Source organism: Lissotriton vulgaris, chromosome 4_1, assembly GCF_964263255.1.
Source record: "Lissotriton vulgaris chromosome 4_1, aLisVul1.2, whole genome shotgun sequence".
NCBI classification, from domain to species: Eukaryota; Metazoa; Chordata; class Amphibia; order Caudata; family Salamandridae; genus Lissotriton; species Lissotriton vulgaris.
Window position 1 is genome coordinate 45,109,193 of NC_141691.1, and position 23,663 is coordinate 45,132,855.

General features: G+C 47.6%; 1 protein-coding gene across 5 annotated transcripts in view; it reads left to right on the plus strand.

Moving 5' to 3' along the window:
• The window catches only part of ZMYM3 (zinc finger MYM-type containing 3), a 539,665-nt gene that overhangs the window by 39,477 nt on the left and 476,525 nt on the right, over positions 1–23,663 (plus strand). For all 5 annotated transcript variants that reach the window (XM_086918270.1, XM_086918269.1, XM_086918272.1 and 2 more), the window contains exon 2: positions 22,562–23,502. In XM_086918270.1, coding sequence (XP_086774396.1) covers positions 22,578–23,502 — 925 coding nt within the window. In that variant the 5' untranslated portion in view covers positions 22,562–22,577. The remainder of the gene's footprint in view (positions 1–22,561; positions 23,503–23,663) is intronic.

Consider the following 23,663-nt stretch of genomic DNA (forward strand, 5'->3'; position numbering starts at 1 on the left):
TATTCTTATAGCCATCGGTAAACGTTTGAAATGTTTTTGGACACCGCCGCAAGTAAAGCTAGTCCATTGGGAACTTAGTCCATCCAAATGGTGGGCATGAAAACCGTTGGAAATGTCAAGCGTGGTTTTAAACCGCTTACGCTCAAGACTATCCACTAAGGCAGAGCCGTGTGTATTCTGTACTGCACAAGTACGGCAATGCTAGTTTAAATGCCAGTAATCCAATACCAAACGATATGAACCGTTAGGTTTGTTCACAGTGAAAAGAGGGTTATTCATTGGTGACACACAAGTTTAATTACACCCTGATATTCCAATTGTTCTTATGGGATATTGAGGTTGAGGCTGTGGCATAGACCGCAAAGGAATCTCATGGTGGGGGGAAAATGTATCCCATCCACAGTGTGTACTGTACAGAGCCGGCGCGAGGGCTTTAGCCCACTCTTCTGCAAAATTCAGTGTATGCTCCTTCGAGACAGTGTGCTAGAAACTTGGGAGGATTACCTCCTCCCCTCTTGGAGCCGCGAGCACAAAAGGTGGGGGCCAGACAGCCTCCGCTAACAAAATGTCATAGGTAGTTGTAAGATTCTCCCAAAATACCCCTTTTATGGTACGTTGTATGTCGCCTTCAATGAACAGGACTATTTCATAAAGTCTGTTAGGGGGAGCAACTCTCGTGTCAGCTGTCTCCACAACAACATAACGGTCAGTCGCTGTCACCTTCAGTACTGGACTGGCAGGGCCTCTCGCCTTTCTCCGCCGCGCTGTCCAGCAAGGTCAGAGCCCATGTCTGATTCTGTAGCTGCGTTCTCACTATCTGTGGCATATCTCGCTGATAAAAGCGGTAACTTTCTTTTTCTGAAACTGGGGTCTCTTCGGTGTAGAAACAACCTGCTTGCCTTTACCGTCTTTTGGGCGGGGCTGGTCGCGTCCTTGCTGGCCACCTCGACCCCTGACGCCTCCTCCACCACCGGTCGATGAGGCCGATGACTCCTGAAAAGAACGAGGAGAGCGTTGATCAGAAACCTGAAAACGATCAGGTGATTTTATCATCGCGCGATTCCGCAAGTCATAAACACGTTCTGGGGGCGCAGGCAATGGAGACGCAGGACGAGACTTCTGTTGTTGTTGCTTTGCCTGTTTTTGTTTTTTCGGCCAATTTTTTGTTTTTTGGCCTTAGGCTGTTCGTCAGTTTCTGACTTCTGCCCTTGGGGTTGTTTTTTCTGTTTAGTAGAAAAAGGCTTGAGACCCCTACCATTGCGGCCCACGGTTATATAAGCCGCCACAATAATCCTCGCCAACTGTCAGGGTTTTTCGGCATCAGGAATTGCCTGCGAAGGATTGGCAACCTGAAAGTTTACCGCATCCTCCTTGACATTAGCAAGTATGAAATCGGAAACCACATCAAAGGAGCCACAGAGGTGCATACCCAATTCAACCGCAGCCTCCGGTCCATGCTCCTCCTGTACACGTTTAAGGACCGTCGGCAGGACAGTCATAGACGGAGTGCCGTAACACCTCGTATAGACCGCCGCAAATGTCTTACCCCAGGTCTCAGTCACCAATTTCAGGGGTCAAGTCTTTCGGTACGCTAATTGTCAGAATCCTGTGTTTTCACCAGGAGTCGTGTTAGGAAATACCGCTTCCAGCTGCTCAAACTTCTCGGCAAGCCAGAAAGGAAAATCATCCTTTTCTTGGGGGCGCTTGCCCATCACAGCGTTGACCATAGCCGGACTGAGTTTCATACCGCCCTGTTCGGCAGGAAGCGCCGCACCACCCGGGGCCCCGCCCGGGAGATTACGGGTTATGTATTGCACTAACGACCTAATCACGCTAATTGCGACTACATGTAGTCGTCTTAACTCAACCACGGTACATGCCCCGTGTTGAGGATGAGGAGTAAATACAGCAAAAAACAGGCCAATTTGTGCCTGGAATGGACAAAGGACCTAACCTCGGAGCTGCCAAAGACTGGGGTAGGGCGCCATCAAACCAAACGCGGTGCTGCCAAGTATTGATCGGAATTTCCTCTGCCCTGTATGGTGCATATTCCTGTGGCACAGCCGTGGGAGTGTACGTGGCGAACACATTAGTGCCTGCATTCACAGCCGGGAAGGTCACCCACGAGTAAAAAATTTCGTACGGGTAAGCCACCTCTGCACTCACCAGCATTATCACGGCCATACCATCCACGGGAACATTATAAGCCTGCAAATGATTGCGCACCGCAATGCGACTATGTTGCGGAATGTTCACCGCGGCCATAGCGACACAAAGAGGAAAAAGGTACAAAGCAAACTTTGTAGCACAACTGGGTAGTAATTCAAAGAAACCGTTTCGAAAGATTCAAGCTTGAAAAGACCTATGTAAATATAGGTAGGTTTGTCCGACACCTCCGTTAACCGGAAACAATAGTGAAGGTGTTAGGACTGAACATTGTACTACTCAAGTGCCATCTAATAAGGCCACCAACGTTGGGCGCCATGTCGCAGGGATTCCGTTCTCATACAGAACTGTGCATAGAGACTTGGAACCTTAGCGAATTAGGGTGTACTAAAACTCACCTCGGTACCCAAAATCCCCAACCAGACTAGCTACAGTGTCTCATTGGTTATCACAAACTCCCAATGTTTAGACAAACCAGAACATGGACTTAGTACACCTCAGGTAACGTGGAACACATGAACACTCTTTCGTTATACAATCATTTCAATCCGTAAATGCAAATCGGCATGCAAGCTTCTAGAGAGACGTTGGAGACAATCATTCCCCCGACTGTAAGATCAAGTATAAATCTGCCCTTAAAGATTACAGGAAAAGGATAACTGAGCACAAAAGAAACTATCTGGAAGAGAAAATAAACCGTGCACAGGGATCGTCCAGGGAAATATTTAACGCAGTCAGAACTTTCACAGACCCACTAGCTCTCAAACGACCCCCTCTGGTGTCTCAGACACTTTGCAATCGCCTTTCTGATTTCTTTGAGGACAAAATTGCCACTATATACGATTCTTTCCCCTGCAATACCAGCCCAGATAGCCATGTAACTAGTACAGTCTCTACGGAATCTGACTGTATCTTCACTAATTTCAAAGCGATTACCATAGACCAATCTCTAACAGAACTTTCAAAATGTAGATCTGGCTCACCCATGGATCCCTGGCCAGCTAAACTATATAAATCTCTCGCCCCTCTTCTCAACCCCTTCTTAAATGAGATATGGAATGACTCCCTGCGCTCAGGGATCTTCCCAGACTCTTGGAAGCATGCCCGATTAGTTCCCATACTGAAGAAATCTAATGCCGACCCTAGTGAACCTGCCAACTACAGGCCCATCTCCTTACTACCAGCCCATGCTAAAGTGCTCGAAAGACTTGTACAGCAGCAACTAGCAGGCTTCTTAGTGTTGGGTTCCGCCCGGCCCACACACTGCAGGAACGAGGTATGTTCCAATCCACTTCCCCGACTCACTAGCCACTCACGAGATGGAAACTATGAGTGAACCAATGACCCAGGAAAGGGGGTGGAATATGAGGGGACACCAAGTCTTCCACCCCTGTAGATCGCAGGGGTGTGGAATTTTTAAAATAATCTACTTGGCCAAGGGACAAAATGCCACTGAGATCTACATGCCCTGTAAAATCTACTTGTCCCACCTACTCCCGTCCCTACATCAATTGTAAGGGCTGACAGAGAACATTTAATATATTTTTGATTTATTAATCAATAAACAATTATACGCTTTATAATAATGCTAAAGTAAAACTTGACAAGTGATATTATCCCTTTTATAACCCTTGTAATCTTTAGGCATATTGGGTCACTATTGATGCAAATTGGCCCCCGGCCTCCAGAATGCAATGGGCTGTTAAATGAGAGACCAGGACTAGAGCTTAGACTCGCTGGTGGTACTGATAGCCATACGGTAACCTTATTCCAGCGGCAATCAGCTGCCAGGGTTTGCCAAGGTGGTGAGCCTCCTCTAGGCTGGGCGAGTGTTAAACCTCACACCCATAGAGCGAGATGGGAAGGGTGTGTGAGAAATTCCACTGAGGTGTCACTGTTTGAGCTGGAGCCCGTCTTTTGAAAGACTGTGGCAGTTATTATGTCGGGGTGCCCTCCCTACAGCCTGGCTTGGGACGAGTCTAGGGAGGTAGGGGTGTTGCACTAGTGTGCCAAGGCCCAACAAGAGCGCCACTGTGCCACCGGAAGTGGAGCGGGTTAGCAGGCGGAAGCTTGTAACACATGGGATTAGCTACGGGAGAGGGCCTGTTTACTTCAACCCACTCAGCCAACCACTTCTTGCTTGCAATGAGCATCACTACGGTAGGCCCTTCCCAGTGCTTAATTTGTGATAGGATAAGTGCAGGGGCCTAAGGTGCCGGGCGTTATCGCAAGTCGGGGTGCCCAAGGCTAATACCAAGGGTGCCAGGTCTTGAATCCACCTCACGCCCGCCCCCTTTCATTCACCACTGTCACTCTGGGTCCCCATTATTTCACTCTTCCAGGGTCCTTTCCAACAGTTTTTACTTGTTCACTGTTTTCTTCATCTTTGTCTTTTTATGTTTTATCCTCACTTGCTGTGTGTGAAAGTCTTAGGAGGAAAAATAGGAGGAAAAATAAGAACAATCTCCAAAAATGGGTGCGGTGGGGCCACTTGCTACCAGTGTTGAATTGGGATCACAGTTAGGCCCGGGCAGTCCTGAAAAATTTCCCACATTCCAAAATCGTTAATATACTTTTGCAGTTTTATACAGTGTGAACTCTCATCTGCCCCCCTCCACCACCCCCGTACTTTTTTCATGAGGGGAGAGGGACACAAATAACCCATGGAGCTCAGCTCCCACGCCAGCTCTAAACAGCCGCCAACCACCCTAACTTTCCAGAACTCCTCCAAACCTGTGTCCTCTGAAAAGCGAGTGCTTATGGCTTCCCATCAGCAGCGCCTTGAGGCCTCTGTCACACCTGGAGGGAGCTAGGAGGCGGGGACACCTTGTGACAGAAGGAGAATCTATTGTTCATCTTCTGCCTCTGACAATTAGCCGCCTGGGGGGGGTCAGCCTCAGTATGTTTGTGAACCCTCCAATAACAGCCGTTTAAGGTGTGCACTTGCAGTAGAGACCATGATTGACTTGGCTGATTGGACTGCTTAGTCCACCCTAAAACGACCCACCAACTGGCCTCTGTAACAGGCCCATCGGCCCATTTCCAATTTCCCGCCTTGCCAATCTGAGCCAGCCTGTAACCCCGCCTCAAATTAAGCACTGACGCTTGCTTCCTTGGAATAATGGGAAGGAACTTTAATTTGTGAAAAAAGACATCTGTTCCTTGGCAGGAATGAAATAGAAGTACCAGGACTAGAGCTCACGAGAGATGGGGCACCAGAGGACAGAGGGGTAAATAGTATCGAATAACCTTTCCTAATACTATGGTGGGCAGAGTCAGCCTATTAATACGCAACTGCCCTTACTCCAAGCTGCCAAGTAGCTTGTGTCAAGTGTGACCAGATGTCACTTCAACACGAAGTTTCTATTCATGGGTTTTACTTTTATTTATCCTAGTTAACAGGTGTGTAAGTCCAATTAAAATTATACTACAGCTCCTAGAATGCACCGATATTTTAAGTCAAAACCTAGAACTGGAAGAATTGCATCATGGTGTGGAGTCATCTGGTCACCTTACCTATGACCTGTGATGCTTTTTAGTCCGTTCTATGCTGGGTTTAACCACTGAGGTGTGTGCAGGCTTTGGTGCCCATTTATGAGCTTTGCATTTTGCCTCCACTGACTGGATTGCAGTAATTACCCCCCCCCCCCAGTGATGCCGCTGTGTTGCTAATCAACACTGCTTTGCGTGATGTCAGTTTGACTGCTTTTCAGGTCTTTAGGTCACGGGGTGACATGTCACTACCGCAGCTTCTCTTAGCTTTCATTTCAGAGGCGAGGGGTGGAGAAGGGGGGTGACGAGGCAGGACTGGAATCCTCTTAGTAAAACAGTGGGGGTAGGGGAAGGGCGAGTGCAGATATGGCGAGGAAGATAACCCTCGCACCCACATACAGTAATTTATTTAAAGCATATTTATGAAGCGCAGACTTTACCCGAAGGTGACGAGCACTGTACAATAGAAACAGAACCAGTTACGTTACATGAGAGAACTGTTACAGGAATGGAACAAACAAAAGTAGAAAGCCAAAGAATCAAAACGATGCAGGCAACATAAAAGTCTCTTAATCTTGTTACTATACCTTAATTCAAAAACGGCTCTGAAAAGCACTGATGACGTGATGCACAGGCAGGACATCCCGCTGCTGAGGAAATGTCACACTAAGGTGCTGGACACGGGCTGGCGATGCTTGTAGTCTGCACACCAGCACTCATAAGCAGTGATGCAGAGCGTACACACACTGCCGGTCTCCTCAGCTGCTCTTCTTAAGTGCTGCAGTCACTCGCCATGACACCGGGAGAAGCACTGCACACCGACCTGCTCAAAGGCACTGTCTCACCAGCCTTCCTTTCGTCAAGTTTGTTGCAGCACGCCTGGCGCGAAAGGGGCGCTTGAATCTGCTCTGCGCCAACCAATTAAAAGGTGCAGTCAGCACGGCTACGGCACTGCTCCAATAGCAGCGATTAGGTAAATATGCGCCCGCCCACAAGGACGCATCACTCGACGCTTTCCATCGCAACAGGCAGTACATTTTTATTAATTTTAGAGCAAGTTGGTTACCAGAAAATACACCTTCTTTGAGGTCACTATGGCAGCGCTTATTTTCAATACAGCGAAAGGTTTCACGGCGGCAGCCGGCTACTAGCTACCACTTTCTGATGACTCCCACAGCCAATCACTGGCTAGGCTGGAGCCCAGTCAAGGGCTGCTAGCCAATCGGAGGGCTCTGACGGGTCTCTGGCTCTCTACCAGCCTTTCTGATTGGCTGTGGGTACTCTGGGCCTGTATTACTTGCGTGATTTAATGTCTACTTGTCCATCGGACGAAGGAGACAATAAATCTTCTTGCCCGTCACAAAAAACAACATGGCTCGGGCGTCGGGCGATAGGATTCCCCCACCCCTGAGATCGAAGAGTGCACTGCTCCCTGCTCCACACTTCTGCACCTGAACAAACGAGAGAAATACACTTCAATATCACGTACCTTTCCCAGAGATCTCAACAACAGTGACCATGTCCTGCTAAAACAATCACGTTGCTTACCAGTTGAAAGTGCAGGCTTGGTATCGTGGAGATTTCAGTCAGCAAAAGATACATCCCCAAGATAGATTCTCTTGGAACTTCAAGTAGCTGACTGTGATAAAAAAGGGTGTCCCTCTTAATGTTTTGATATCAGGGGAAAAACATGTCACTTTCTTGACATGAACAAAAAAAAACCTTCACGCTAAAAACAATACGCATGAAAACCACCAAAACTTAGGATTGGGCCTTAGAAATCCAAATAGCAGAATGACCAAAACAGTCACTTCCGCGAGTAACGATGTGGAGCGGTGGATACCAGAGGCGCGCAACCCATAGGTAAGTGCTGATAAAACCGTCGCGTCTCCTCCACTCAACGATACTCCCCAAAAATATAAGGGAGGGAAAAACCGGAGCCCCTGGAACCCCCCAGCTCAACAAAAAACGGGAAATAGGAAAAAGCACCGGGATCTAGACAAAAAAAAACGGGGAAAAGGGACCCTATCACACTAACTCACTAAACAGGGAAAGCGTAGGGAGGGGAAAGGCAAAAAGTCTCGCACTCAGAAGACGAAAGGGGGATGGAACGGTTCTTACGAGCCCGTGAGAACAAACAAAGTAAATCCAAGTCACACAGGAACCAGCTTCCAGGAACCCACACATTGGCAATAATAAGCAATGACAGTAAGGTAGGACTGGCTTATATCCTGTAACTGGCATGTCATGTGATAACAGTTCATGGTCACTGAAAGAGGACTGGACCCGATTCCTAACAGTACCCCCCCCCCCCCCCCCCCCCGGCCCCCCCCATGATCCTCCCCACCGGGCGGGGTTTTCGGGGATGTTGTCTATGGAACAACCTGACTAAGCGAGGCGCATGCACCCCCCCAGCCGGCTCCCACGTCCTATCCTCGGGGGCATAGCCCTTCCAATCCACCAGATAATATAGGTGACCACTCCTACGTCTGGAATCGAGAATAGCCTGGACCTCAAACTCTTCCTGTCCATCGACCACCAAGGGAGCGGGAGGGGGCAACACCTGATCAGAAGGGACATAAGGTTTCAGCAATGATGTGTGGAATACAGGATGGACTTTGTATTCCTGTGGCTACTGAAGCTTCATGGCCACCGGATTGATCACCTGTACCACGGGATCTGGGCCCACAAACCGAGGTTGTAATTTACAGGACCCCTGCAGTCTCAAATTGCGAGACGCTAGCCAAACCCTGTCACCCACCTGATAACAGGGGGCAGGGACCCGATGCCGGTCTGCCTGCTGTTTCATATCCGCCTTAGCTTCTTGCAACCGTACCCTTGCCGCTTCCCAGATGTCACTCAATCTCTTACACACGTCATCAATGGCTGGCACATGCCCAGTGGGTTGAATAGCTAACGCCCTAGGATGGTACCCCAGAGAACAAAAAAAAGGAGTCATGCCCAACGCGGAGTGCAGACTGTTGTTATAGGCAAATTCCGCTATGGGGAGGGCAGTCACCCAGTCACATGATAGGGACGAAATCCGGCACCTCAAATACTGTTCCATGGTCTGGTTGGTGCGTTCGGTCTGGCTATCGGACTGCGGATGATACGCCAAGGACAGCCGTATTTCCGACTTAAGCACCAAACAAAGCTCTGTCCAGAAATGGGACACGAACTGAGCCCCCCTGTCAGATATCACTACAGAGGGTAAGACGTGTATCCTCACAACCGAGGTCATAAACACCACTGCCATTTCCTTCGCTGTAGGGATCTTAGCTAGCGGGATGAAATGTGCCATTTTCGTAAATGAATCTACCACCACTAGAATGGCGGTAAATCCCGACACGGATGGAAGGTCAGTTACGAAATCCATACTGATGGTATGCCAAGGAGTAGGAGGGACCTCTAAGGGCTGCAAAAGACCAGAGGGCTTACAGTGTGAGGTTTACTAATGGCACAAACAGGGCAAGCGGTCACGTAATTCTGGATATCTTTCGCCAACGACTCCCACCAGAACCATCTCAAACATAACTCCTTTGTCTTCCGCATCCCTGGATGTGCCACCAACGCAGAGGAATGACACCACTCTAAAACAATCTCTCTTAAAACAGGGGGAACAAACAACCGGCTCTCATGGTACAGCAATCCATCCTGAGATACCACATGGGGTAACGCTAACCACGGAGCCAAATCCGTCTGTCGTAAGCGCTCTTTTACAAGAGAAGGGAAGTCATCAGCTGTTACGACTCCAATGATCCTCTCACTATCGATCATCGGTCTATCTTCCTTCGAGGAACTCACTTCTCTCGGATCAACATGGATCCGGGAAAGAGCGTCAGATTTGATCTGCTGTGCAGCAGGCCTGTAGGTGATAACAAAGTCATATTCATTAAAGAATAAGACCCACCGCATCTGACGTGGAGTTAAAGCCCGGGCAGACCGAAAAAACTCCAGGTTTTTGTGATCGCTATAGATCGTGATTGTATGCCGGGCGCCCCATAAGTAATGACGCCATTCCTCGAAAGACAGCTTCACCGCCAACAATTCCCTTGCCGCCACAGTATAGTTGCGTTCCGCCGGGAGCAAGGTCTTAGAGAAAAAGGCAATGGGGTGCATATGACCGGGACCCTCCTCCCGTTGGGATAACACCCCACCCACCGCACACGAGGAAGCATCCATTTCTACAAAAAACGGCAGGGCAGGATCAGGATGCGTCAACACAGGCGCTGACGTGAATTTCCGGAGTAACAACTGGAAAGCGTCCTGAGCCTCAGTAGACCAAACGAAGGGAACCCCCTTTCTCAACAAGCGGGTCATGGGTGCCACTACATCGGAAAAATGTGAAATGAAACGCTGATAAAAGTTGGCGAACCCCAAAAGCACCTGAATGTGCTTCACTGTAGAGGGTATAGGCCAGGTCACAATCGCTTGTATCTTTTTTGGGTCCATTCGGATACCGTCCGCCGTGACGATGAATCCCAAGAACTCCACCTCAGGGGTGCTGAACTGACACTTTTCCACTTTAGCGTACAGATGATGTTCCTGTAGTTTCTGTAGCACCTGTGTCACATGTTCATGATGTTCTGCACTGGTCTCCGAGAATACGAGAATGTCATCCAGATAGACGATGACAGTTCTATCCAGGTATTCACTAAGGACTTCATTGATAAAGAACTGGAATGCCGCTGGCGCGTTGCATATGCCAAAAGCATTACGCAGTACTCAAACAGGCCATGTTTGGTCTTGAAGGCCTTCTTCCACTCATCCCCGGGTCGAACACGGATAAGATGGTAAGCGCCCGCAAATCCAATTTGGTGAACACCGTGGCTTTGTGGAGCTGGTCCAACAACACGGGAATAAGTGGAAGAGGGTATTTGTTCTTTACCGTGGCCTTGTTTAAGGTCCTATAGTCCACTCACACAGGCCCTCAACGTCCCCTCCTTCTTTGGTATGAAGAAGATCGCAGATGACACAGGCGAAGAGGAGGGACGGATATAACCCAGCTTCAACATCTCGTCCAGATATTCCTTCAGATGCAGCTCTTCGGGTTCTGATAGCGCATATATGCGACTGCATGGCAAAGGAATACCAGGCACCAAATCGATTCTACAATCGAACGACCGGTGCGTGGGAAGACCCTGAGCTTGTCCCTTATCAAACACATCTCTGAAAGCGGAATACTGCGAGGGAACAGAGTTAGTCTCTGTTACTGCACATGACAAAGGAATAATCTGTTCTCTCGCCTCTCTGTAACAATGTCCCAAACAAAAGGCAGAATCCAATGTCACCAAACGCTGCACCCAATTGATCTTGGGATTGTGTTCCTGCAGTCAAGGAACCCCCAACACCAAACCAAAGGAAGGGGCATCAATCAAATCAAAAACCACAGATTCGGTATGCCCATTGTCACACAGTAGCCGTAAAGGAACGGTTTGGCGGGTGATACACCCTGATGTCAGTTCAGTCCCATCTATAGCTCTCACCGGCTCTGGTTGCTCCTTGTGGTGACAGGGAATCCCCAGTTTATCCGCCAAGGAAATATCAATGAAATTGCTGGGTGCCCCGGAATCCAACAACACAGACACCGGCACTCGATTGTGCACAGAAAGCAGAAGATTGGCCGTGATGATAAAATGCCTAGGAGCAAGATCGATTGCCCCCTGTACCTCATACTGACCCCTCAGCTCTTCGTTCCTTTTCATGCGTCCTTCTACCTGGACAAATGCCACCTTCTTTTCGTACCCAGCCCTTGATGGCTTGACAGGGCATTCTCTAGCAAAATGGCCTCCCTGACCACAATACAAACACAGATTCAAATCTCTTCTAATTTTCTTTTCCTCAGGAGTTAAGGGTCCCCTTACTCCTCCTATCTCCATGGGCTCAGGTGCTGTTTTAGACTCCCCAAGTGGTTTACCTTCAGGTTTCACATAGCTACCCCTGGATATCTGGAAACAATGATGGTCCCCACGCCTCTCCGATAGTCGATGGTTTAGCTTCACCACCAGGTCTATGAACGCAGCGCAGTTATCGGGTGGGTCCACCACCTGTGATACCACGTCCTTAAGTTCCTCACAAAGACCCTGGTAAAAGAGGGAGGTCCGCTTCTCCATCGGCCTATGAGTCTTGGACACTAACCGGTTAAACGAGGCTATGTATGTCAAGAGATCCTGTCTGCCCTGCCGTAATTTCAGAAGCTCCGTATCGCTTGCTTGCATGAACGCATGCTTAGCGAACAATCCCCGCATCAACTCTTTGAAAGCCGCATAATTGTACAGTACTCGGTCGTCGCTCTCTACCAAGGGTATAGCCTACTGAGCAGCAGTGCCAGCCAGATATGAGATAGTGAAAGCGAGTTTGGCAGAGTCATCGGGAAAAGCACCAGACCTACACATAAAATGTAATTGGCACTGGTTCATAAACATCCCGAACTTCTCACTATCCCCAGTAAACCTCTCAGGGGGAGCCAAAGGAACAGGAGCAGGAGATGTCACGGTAACCGCTATAGGAGCCCCACTCCCACTGGTGCTCTGTCCCGCCCCTCCTCCATACTGAAACGTTGCCGGCTGTATAACAGGACCAAGCCCCCTCGTTTGTGTCTGTTCTCTAGCCCTCACGGCCCCTAGTTCCTGTCTTAGACCCACATTTTCCTGCCGTAGGTCTTGTACCTGAAGCTGTAAGGCCGTTAAAGCCCCCATCACATCTTGCATGGTAGGGGCGTCGGCGCCCCCACCCGGAAGAACCCCCGTATCCACATCCATACCTGTCCGGGCAGTGTGCTATATTTCGTGGGCTTGTTATTCTGTTGGGTTCCGCCTGGCCCACACACTGCAGGAACGAGGTATGTTCCAATCCACTTCCCCGACTCACTAGCCACTCACGAGATGGAAACTATGAGTGAACCAATGACCCAGGAAAGGGGGTGGAATATGAGGCGACACCAAGTCTTCCACCCCTGTAGATCGAAGAGTGCACTGCTCCCTGCTCCACTCTTCCGCACCTGAACAAATGAGAGAAATACACTTCAATATCACGCACCTTTCCCAGAGTTCTCAACAACAGTGACCATGTCCTGCTAAAACAATCACGTTGCTTACCAGTTGAAAGTGCAGGCTTGGTATCGTGGAGATTTCAGTCAGCAAAAGATACACCCCCAAGATAGATTCTCTTGGAACTTTATGTAGCTAACTGTGATAAAAAAGGGTGTCCCTCTTAATGTTTTGATATCAGGGGAAAAACATGTCACTTTCTTGACATGAACAAAAAACCCCTTCACGCTAAAAACAATATGCGTGAAAACCCCAACACTTAGGATAGGGCCTTAGGAATCCCAATAGTGGAATGACCAAAACCGTCACTTCCGCGAGTAACGATGTGGAGCGGTGGATACCGGAGACGCGCAACCCATAGGTAAGTGTTGATACAACCGTTGCGTCTCCTCCACTCAACGATACTCACAAAAAAGATAAGGGAGGGAAAAACAGGAGCCCCTGGAACCCCCCAGCCCAACAAAAAACGGGAAATAGGGTCCCTTTTCCCCGTTTTTGTCTAGATCCCTGTGCTTTTTCCTATCACACTAACTCACTAAATAGGGAAAGCGAAGGGAGGGGAAAGGCAAAAAGTCTCGAACTCAGAAGACGAAAGGGGGATGGAACGGTTCTCACGAGCCCGTGAGAACAAACCAAGTAAATCCAAGTCACACAGGAACCAGCTTCCAGGAACCCACACATTGGCAATAACAAGCAATGACAGTAAGGTAGGACTGGCTTATATCCTTTAACTGGCAGTTCATGGTCACTGAAAGAGGACTGCACCCGATTCCTAACACTTAGACGCACGTGGTGCTTTTCATGACTCACAACACGGTTTTATACCGGGATACAGTACTGAGTCAGCACTAATTGAGATGGCCGACGCCATACGATGAAAGTTGGACGAGGGATCAAGAGCGGTGTTGGTGCTGCTCCACCTGTCGGCAGCATTCGACATCGTCTCCCACCCCCTCCTCCTAGACCGCCTCCGGTCAAAAGGCATCCAGGGCAATGCCCTTAAATGGATTACATCCTTCCTGTCCAATCGTACGCAGGCAGTGTTCACTCCTCCCTATACCTCGGACAGTCGACCGCTTCGGTGGGGGGTCCCTCAGTGCTCCTCACTGAGCCCTCTCCTGTTCAATGTTTATTTATTCAACTCCTGTTCACCTTTGATAGCCCCACTCAATCCACTTTCGACCCACTAAAAAACTGCCTCTGCACCATAGCCAAATGGATGGATAACAACTTTCTCCGGCTTAATGCCGGGAAAACTGAGGTATTATTCTTTCACCAACCATCCCCGTTGGACCCCAACATCTGGTGGCCCTCTGAATTGAGTACCCCACCCACCCAAAAGAATCAGTAAAAAATCTAGGGGTTAGATGGGATTCCAACCTCTCATTCCACCATCAAGTCCACACGGTATCTGCTGCCTGTTTTTCCAACATCAGGATGGTGAAAAAATTCATACATTTTTTACCTAGTAACACTAGGAAGACCATAGTTCAGGCACTGAGAACCTCCCATCTGGACTACGCCACCGGCATGTACATCGGACTGACTTTTGGTCTTTGCCACCGACTCCAGACAGTCCAGAATGCTGTACGGTTGGTGGGTGGTATTCCCCTACGTGAGCACATCTCGTCACACCGCCGTAGACTACACTGGCTACCTATCCAAAAAAGGGCAGCATTTAAAGCTCTTATACTGGCCCACTGCGCAGTGAGGGATAAGGGCTCTGCCTACCTCTCCACCTGCCCCTCTCCCTACAGTAATGTCGGGCTCCTTCGCTCTTCCTCAAAAATTCTTCTAACTACCCCAAGATTCAAAAAAGCACGCTCCGGCGGTAAAACCTACCAAGTGTGCGCTTCTGCCCTTTGGAACAAATTACCCATTTCCATTCGGATGATCCAGGAAGAGCTCCCCTTTCGGAAAGCCTTAAAAACCTTTCTCTTTTGTTAAATTTCCCTCAAAAAAATAGCCCAGCACATGAACACACAGGAGCCCCGGGACACCCCGTTGGGGTAGCTGAGCACTATATAAAACACACTAAATAAATCCAGAACAAGGAGTAAATGAGGACGCGTGCATATTTGAAATGTTTATTCACTAATGCAGTGTTCTCAAACGCAGTATCTTAGCTAATACAAGCAAACATATTATAAGAAACAAAATAATCAGCATAGTCGCTAGTCCATAGAATACAAAAGGTGAAAGCATGGTAAAATGCTAAAACGAATAGGGTTCAGTAACACCTAATTCTCACCCTCCCTAGCTAGTATATTATATTATATCTAAGAAGGTCTCTTTGGGTTTTTAGCAGGGCGGCCCCATACCTCAAGATCCTAGTGGTAAGGGATCACATCATCTTCCACCAGCTCTCTGCACGCGAAGCACCATCAAGTGTGTTTGTATGCTCTTGTTTAAAGCAATATAAAACGTGCCTATAGCCAGAATTTGGCCGCAGCTGCATGTATGTTATGTCTAGGAACGTGCGAAGATCAGACCTCACAACAACCACTGTGTTGAGATATCATTGAAGGTTTCAGCACTCACTGTTCAGACACAGCTCACCAAGCAAGGCTGATATCAGAGTAACAACATATTATTCTCGCGTAAATCAAAACACCCTACTAGGCTCAAAGCTAAAGCAACAGATATGTGTCGTGTGCAGAAGCAGCAGAAAGGTAAAATGGTGTTTAATCTCCTAATAAGCTCATGCTAACTTAACACAGCATATAGGCAAAGTAGATCTTTATGACAATGGTGTAATGGCCAGAGCTACCGACCTAGTAGGTGGGTTTGAGTCTTGGCGTTGGCTCACCATGCTGGGAATCTGGGCAAATCACTTCATCTCCCATGCAAACTAAAAACAAGCCTCAAAACAAAAGTACGAAGGTGCAAATAATAAAACGAACACACAAGCTTTGTTTTGGTCAAAACAAAACAGCCCCCACTGACCATACTACCACGAACAAGGTAATGCCAAAAGCAATCAACAGGGGGACTGGCTCTTTATAACAAAAAAAAAAAGGTCTTATCATGCATTTTAGCAGTTTTAGATGTCTCCACAATTTATGGGCCGTAAACATTGTGAACATACAAAATCTGCACGTTCGAGTGATGCCGAGAATGTCTGCAAGCAGGGTTCACAGATTGGGCTAGATCGTGCACAATGTCTGTGAACTGTTGCCTGAGTGAAAATTAATTGATTTGTGCGGGTTGGCAATTGTTATGGTATTTATAATATAACGTTTTGAAATTTGGAGTAAAGTTCAAGGCATCCCCAGGCACTGTTTATTCTATTAGGTCTCAGGCATTAATGTCAGATTGACAGCAATAGAGGTAGAAACAGTGCAGCTGGAAACATGGCAGGAATTAAGTGGAGAGTCTTACCTGGAGTATCAAGGTATTCCTAAACTCCTTCCCTGCAATAATGAAACGCATCTGGTCAGCTGGAACTCCCTGTTGCTTAGCAACCGCCTCCAAGAGTTGAAAGATACTGGAGACTTCTAGTCTGGGAAAGTATGGCTGGAGTTAACCTGACAAACATGAGCCCAAATCAGAACAGCTAAGAACCTAACAATGAACGGAATCCCCTTCAATACCAGATGGGTGCATGCATACCTTCCCAACCCTGGATTCAGTCCAAATGGCCTCCCGAAATGATTGCCACTGATTGCAAATTAATGTCAGCACTGCATTGAAGCTACAGGAACCAAAAACAAGTCACAAGTTAAAAAAGAGCTGAAATAATGGGGAAACGAGCTCCCTCACAGAACGAGAGACTGCCTAGCCTTTCTGTTATCAGGAAAAGCACTATACCTAACAAGCGCTCGGCTAATTGACTCTGAAAGGAGAAATTAAAATCTAGGGGTGCGGCTTGTTTCAAACCTATTTTACCCTGCGGTTGCGCTTGTTTCCCAATGGGCAGGCGCACGGCGCGCCACGTCAGAGGCTCGCGCTCCTGCCGGGCTGGTATCGGCGACCGGGGATGGATACGTAGCCGCTCCCTCCTGCCATGATGCCGGACGACACGCCGCTCTTCGACCCCCGGCTGCTGCTCGACCTGGACTGGAGCCTTAACATGGTGTCCTTCCGGGGCTATGCCGCACGTGGCCGCATCGAGGAGATGGTGGTGAGCGATGAGTGCAGCGGCCGGCAGCTGGGCAAGGGTGTGTGTGTCGGTCTGTCTGTGTGTGTGTGTGTGTGTCTGTCTGTCTGTCTGTCTGTCTGTCTGTCTGTCTGTCTGTCTGTCTGTCTGTCTGTCTGTCTGTCTGTCTGTCTGTCTGTCTGTCTGTCTGTCTGTGTGTTTGCGCGCGCGCGTCTGTGTTTGTGTGCGTGTGAGAACAGCATGCCGGAATCGGAGCGCGTGTTCACGCGCGCGACCTAATCTGATTCCGGCATGTGCGTGCCCATCTCTTGTCTCCCTTAGCTCCTTGTAAGCAGAGCTGACGGCAATAGGTCTCGCAGCGAGAGCGCGCTTTCGCCAGGGCGAGACCTAAAAAACCACACACCACACTTGAGAAACTGCATTAGGAAATGCCAGGTGTCTTGAAAATTAGAAACTAAGCTGACAGTCTTACGTGCCCCCTCGGGGTAGATGAGGGAGTACTCACCCCCCAAAAGCCCACTAGATAGTAGGGCTTAATTAAAGAAATGTAATGGTGGAGACTGCCCAAGCCACCACCACAAAAAATGTGTGAAAACCTTTTTTTATTTGGGCAATAAACATAGGCTTTCCCCTTGAAATGGTAAAAGAAAATGGTGAGAGACAGTTGTAGGAAGCTGGGTTTTTGTTGCAGTAAGCCCCCCCCCCCCCCCCCCCCCCCCCCACACACACACTTTTTGCCAGATATCTGATGCACTGGGGAAGCTCACAAAGGCGGCAAGCCTTTGAAGCCTCCCCTTTGTGAACCCTGCCCATCCTCTGGGAGGAGGCTTGACACCTTATCCCAGGATGTGCATTGTTTCAGGCCCCAGAGAGCAGCAGGCTCTTGACCTAGGGGTCCAGGTGGCTCAGTGGACTAATGCATCCGCTACAGGGGCCTGTGTTCGACCTCATGGTCACAGGTTCAAATCCCCGAGGGTCCACTCAGCCTTTCATCCATATGAGGTCGATAAAATGAGTATCATTGAGTTGGGTAACAATGAACATCTGCTATTCAGCGCCTAGATACCTCCGGGTGAACGTGAACTTTACAAATACACGTTATGTCTGGTGGTGGCAGCTGAAAGCAGCCACTCAGCCTGGATACTAGTGCTAGGTTGGTTTTTAGGAACATCTCTAAGATGCCCTCTATGTGTATTTTTCATTTAAATTCCACACTGACATCAGTGTGCGTTTAATGTGCGAAGAAGTTTGATACCAAACTTCTCAGTTTTTAGTGTAGCCATTATGGTGCTGTGGAGTTCGTAATGCCAAACTCCCAGCACCATATACTCTTAATGGCAGCCTGCAATTACAATGTCTAAGAATGGACTTGGACACTGTAGGGATACTGGGCTCATGCACCTGTACCCTCACCACTGGTATATTGCACCCATCTAGAGGGGTGGCTGATTTAAACCAGGGCAGTGGGTTGTAGGCAGGGCACACAGAGATGTGTGCCATGTCAACTCTTCACTTTGTTCTGCACCAAAAACACACAGCCTGCAAAGGGGTTGGTGTGTGTCTGTGTGTGTGTCGCCCTTGGAGGTCTTCCCTGGTCACAGTGCCCTGGGTACCTGTGGTACCATTTACCAGGGGCTGACCTGTGGCTAGAGATGCCAATCGGGTTAATTTTGGGAAAAGAACACAGTCCCTGGGAACTTGTCTGGCAGGCACCCACGGCACATCAAGTCAAAATGCATCGGTAGTCTGCCAAAAAGTGGGGGGGGGGGGTTACTGCAACAGAAACCCAGTTTCCTACAAACGGGACCTTGAGTTGTGGTTGGCTACATTATTAGGAGACCGCGTTGGGGGGGCAGGATGAAGGGGAGAACTTGTATGGAAGAGATGAGAGAGGTACCAGTACAGATGAGGAACATAAAGCGATGGAGTCAGCTGGCTCACAGACGTTACCTGAAGACTGCCGATTGATAGAGCAGAACGGCTCTGGTAGTGTTTCTGAATAAACACAGTGGTGGGTTTGATTGCGGAGACTGGATACTCACCCCTCCACACCCCTGTTGGCAGCACATCACGTTAGAGACTGGGGTGGAGAGCTGGCGCTTGGCAGCCCTTCCCAGAGACTGTTCACAACACACACACACCTAACTGCAACTGTATGGAATACTTGCACTTTTGCTGCCAGGTTATTTCTTTGTATTGCTTAAGCTCAACATTTTTTTTAAAGAAAATGTTTTGATGTATTTTACAAGTTACAAACTGTAAGCATAGCATGGATTGTCTTATTTCTCATGCAGATAAACTCTGCTTGTTATCCAGGAATGCCCCTCTGAAGTTTAGGTGTGGTTCATTGAACTTGTAGGACAGTGAGGATGCTTGGAATGGGCTTCCTCAAGGCCTATGGACATTCCTATTTGGAACATGCTCGTGCTCATGTAGAATTGTACATAGTTTCTGAAGCTTTATTCAGACATTTAGTTCAAATTGTATATTAAGGCTGTCCAGTTCCTGGATCCATCGTGTATGACGCTGTTAGGTATAGGATAGAAATATCTGAAATAATTTGTTTATGACCCAATGCGAATACGATGCACAGAGGGTACTTTTTCTATAATGTTTTTATAACTTATAGTTCTTAAAATGTAAAATACAAGATTTTTTTATAACAAACTTATTTTGGATGGTTTCATTTTACAAAGTTCTTTTCATTTTCAAACTTTACTGGGCATAAAAGATTCTAAACAGACTAAATTATTGTGTAATTGATGAATGAGTGTGATCTAAATTAAGTGTGAAATTTGCATCTAATTCCCATGTTTCATTATCCTCCCCCAGCACAGGTAATCATATAACTAAGCAGCTGTAGGCGTGCCAAACCCTCCCACTTCCCAGAACCCAAGAAATATTAACTTTTATTACACTGCAGCACCTATTAACATGTCTACTTTTCAGAGGAAAGTAGAGCAGCACGTACCTTCTAATAGTGTACATATGCACCAGCCAATTGTCATTAGGGAACTAATCTAGGAAGTGTATATCTTCCCCAGTGCACCAAGGTATTCTTGCTTGCCACATATAGATTTCAGATTTCCCCCATCTCTGAAGTGACCAGTCAGAGTGCGGGTGCTCATCAGTGTGATCACGCGCAGCATGTAGCAGTCCTGAGTGTCTCAAATGGTGTGTTTGAAATTTATCACATGTGGAAAGGTGACCGGAGTGTTCCGCCTATGTATGACATCTCTCAAGCTGTACCCCCCCACCCCATGTCTTGCAGTGCCTTGTCCCAGTGCACAATCACAGCAGACCTCCAGGTGGTCAATTCAGATTCAAACAACTTCTCCATACAGCTCTGGGTGTTTTGAATGGGAAGTAGAACTTCAGACCTCATGCAACTATGTTCAATGCCTTCTGTTCACAAAATGCCTACTTTAGGGCTCTTCTCACTTGACCTGGGTCGTTTTCACAGGAGTTATCGATCTAGCAGACACTTTCTGTTTATTCTCAAGAACTTAGTCCTTTTACTCTTGGGTATCTCTAGTCTTTGTACATCCAGCATCTCCTTAATACAGCTTTATACATTAAAATGAACTGTATGGCAAAGAGATTGTCCTTGGCAAGCGTGGCTTCTGGAAGCACATCTCTCCATGGGAAATGGTCTGTAGAACAGCTTTGAGTTACATGTTTGATGTACATGTTTCACTAGGAGGCACTTTAAGATTCCAGACTGCCACTTTAGAAAGAAGTTCAACTTGATCATTTTAGAACAATTGATGGTGTTAAACCTGAGAAGTGAAAGAAAGCATGAAAAGAACTGCTCTTTCTATCTTATGATTTCTATGTAAATACAAGTTACCTGCTCCAGACACAAGTCCTTTCCCGTTTCATTAATACAGCACGTTGACCGCACCGCTTCAATGCTTCTGTACCTCAACACCAGCTGAATGTGACCACTTGAGGTTTTATAAAACTTGCATGTTGTGTTGGACTTAGTTTGCAGTATTTTAGTAATGCCTTGCTTTTTTGTCCGAAGGCATAATAACTTACAAAAAAAAACAAGCATTAGCAAAGACAGTAGGTCTCGGCTATCTGGGAGCTATTGGCTTTTGCCAATGTGATTTAGTCATGTTGTACATCAGCGTGGCTGCAGTTCAGCATGGCTGGAGTGTTGTGTCGAGGAGTAGAGTAGTGTGTCATGGAGTAGAGTGGCATAGAGGGAGCTGCGTAGAGTAAAGTGGCGTGACACAGGGTATGGATGGGTGTATAGTGGAGTGGCATAAAGTGGAGTACAGCGTTGTAGAGTGGCCTAGAGTCAAGTGCTGTGGAAAGGCAAGGAGTAGAGTGTCATAGAGTGGAGTATGCATGTTGTGGTAGCATAGTGCCATTCAGAACACATTTTCACTGATGGAACTATGGCCATGCAGAAACGAGAATGTGTGAAAGTGGCATCACCTAGTGTATTGACTTGTGGTGATCTTTTTAAAATATTTTGCAGCGCACCAAAATTACTAAAATATGTGCTTCTTTTATGCTTTCCTAATTCTGAAATATTTGACAGCCTAAAACAATGAAGGTTTGCAAATAGAAAGCTAACAAATGTGACTTACAAACCACAAAGCCAGTGGTACCCAATGGGCAGAGTGCATTCCCAGGGAATCTTTCAGAATGTCCCAAGAAGTCTTTTCGCAGTCAGGCAGCTGCGTTAGCTGGTAGTCTTCCACCTAAAAACGAGACGACTTTAGCAATAAAGATGTGAAGAAAACGTGAAAGAATTGTTGATGAACAAAACTACAGTGCACATCTGCAGCACTAATGAGAAACAACATTGTCAAAGAAAACAGAGATCCCCAGTAGTGGATATCAGAGAAAGGGCAATAACTAATGATCAGAGCCAGGAAAAAAAAGGAGAGACTCGTCCTTGGCAGAGCAACACCTGGAAAAAAAAAAAAACTTGAAGCTGCAAGAAGTGTACAGGGAGGTGTGGAGAGAGTTTGAAAGATGAGGGCCATGCAAGGGGGGTGGTGTCACTCTAGGCAGGTTTGAAGCATGCAATGAAGTGACCTCCAATCGATCAATCCGGATTTATAAAGCGCTGCTGATCATCAAATAGGGTGTCCAGGTGCTTACAACTTAAGCTGATAGAGTATCTCTGGAAGATTAAACTTTTCAAATCAGTTTTTATTGTAGACAGTGAGGCGATAGTATATAAACTTGGGGGCAGAATTCCAGATTCTGGTGGTGGAGAAAAATGTTTGTTCATCCAGTAGAACTATATTGGCATATTTTGGGTGGGAAAAAAAGGGGACACATTTGACTTTGGACACTGAATGGGGTTTCTGTTGTTGCTGGTCCCTTATAGGCTGTTAGAAGCGGTATTTTCTCTGTGAGTAGTGTGGTATTGATGGAGCTGTATGCAACTAGTGTCTGATGGCGAGGTAATCGCTAAGGGACTTCATGGCCCTGTGGAATGTTCACTTTCAGTACAGCAATCTGTATGAACTTGATACTAGCAGTGGGGTACCTTCTACTTGAGTTTCTTTGATAGGCCGTCTAGATGCAGCCGGTAATATTTCATTGTTATTGCACTTCGTTCTCTGAAAGGTTCTCCTATTTTGGTGGTGGGGGGCAATTGAGTTTCTCTGCTTTGTATGCTGCTTTATGTAGATTTACCCTTGAACCAAAAGCAGCCTATCACAGGATTGTTCATTTAAAAATGCAGCGTTTTCTTCCTGTTATAACTGTTGTTGTTTTGTCTTCCTAGGCGTTACCTTCATCTGATGGATTTAAGCAAGTCCCGTGTTGCTTCGGCTCCATATTCTGTCCCTGATAAACCATCTAGTGACAGCCTTACCACAAATATGGAGAAAGAAAAGGAGTCTTCAGGGTCTGAGACTGGCTCTCCACCGCAAACTGCAGTTCCTGACCCTGATCCGCCCAAGGAAGCGGCTCCAGAGAGCAAGTCCAGCTCACCTAGAGAAAATGCCAACTCTGCAGATGATGTCGAGAAAAGCCCACAGAATGCTGTAGAGAAGCCGGTGGTTGAGGATGGACCTGAAAAGTGCAAGAACGATGCGACACTCGATGAAACCATTGAGTCAGTGATCAACTCGAAACCATCTTCCAATGATGTGAAGCGTGGAACCTCTGTCAAGGCTCCAGCCATGAGCAATAGTTATGTGAGGGGGGCATCCATGTACAGGAAGACTCTAAAACCTAAAAAAGAACGCAGTCCAAGTCCGGAAATTGATGCTGCGGCAAAGAATCCAACTTTTGACACTGGAACTAGGAGAGGAGCGCCCATGTTCAGAAAGACGCTAAAACCCAAAAAAGAGCGTAGTCCAAGCCCAGAGATTGACGCTGCAGTAAAGTACCCATTTCTTGAGAACTTTACTACAAAAACTGAGCCAGTCAGCCCACCACCACCACCAGAAGACAAGGTGGCGCAGGAGCCATCAGCTGAGCAGGCGGACCCTCCACAACCTAGCCAAACTGTGGAAAAAAAGCCCAGGCAAAGGGGTCCAAGAAAGAGGCTATCAATAATGGGAGACAAGGTGCTGCCGAAGGCTGAAGGAAAGCTCACTCAGACGGAAAGCTCTCACTTGCTGGGCTTTGGGCAACTCAAAACAGAACCGGTTGATAATGGCGAGCCAGCTTCAACCACTGATTCCAGCCTGGGAGAAGCCGGCACACAGACCTCAACAGGTGAGTTTTAAATCTACCCATTTTTCAACTTTGAAATGTCTGTCGGTGCATTTGTGTGACCAAAGATATCACCGATGCTTGAGCGTAGCTGGTGATGCTTATGCTTCTCTGTAAGCTGTGTTAGTTTTGGCTGTGCCGTTGGTTATGGTGGCAAGTTATTG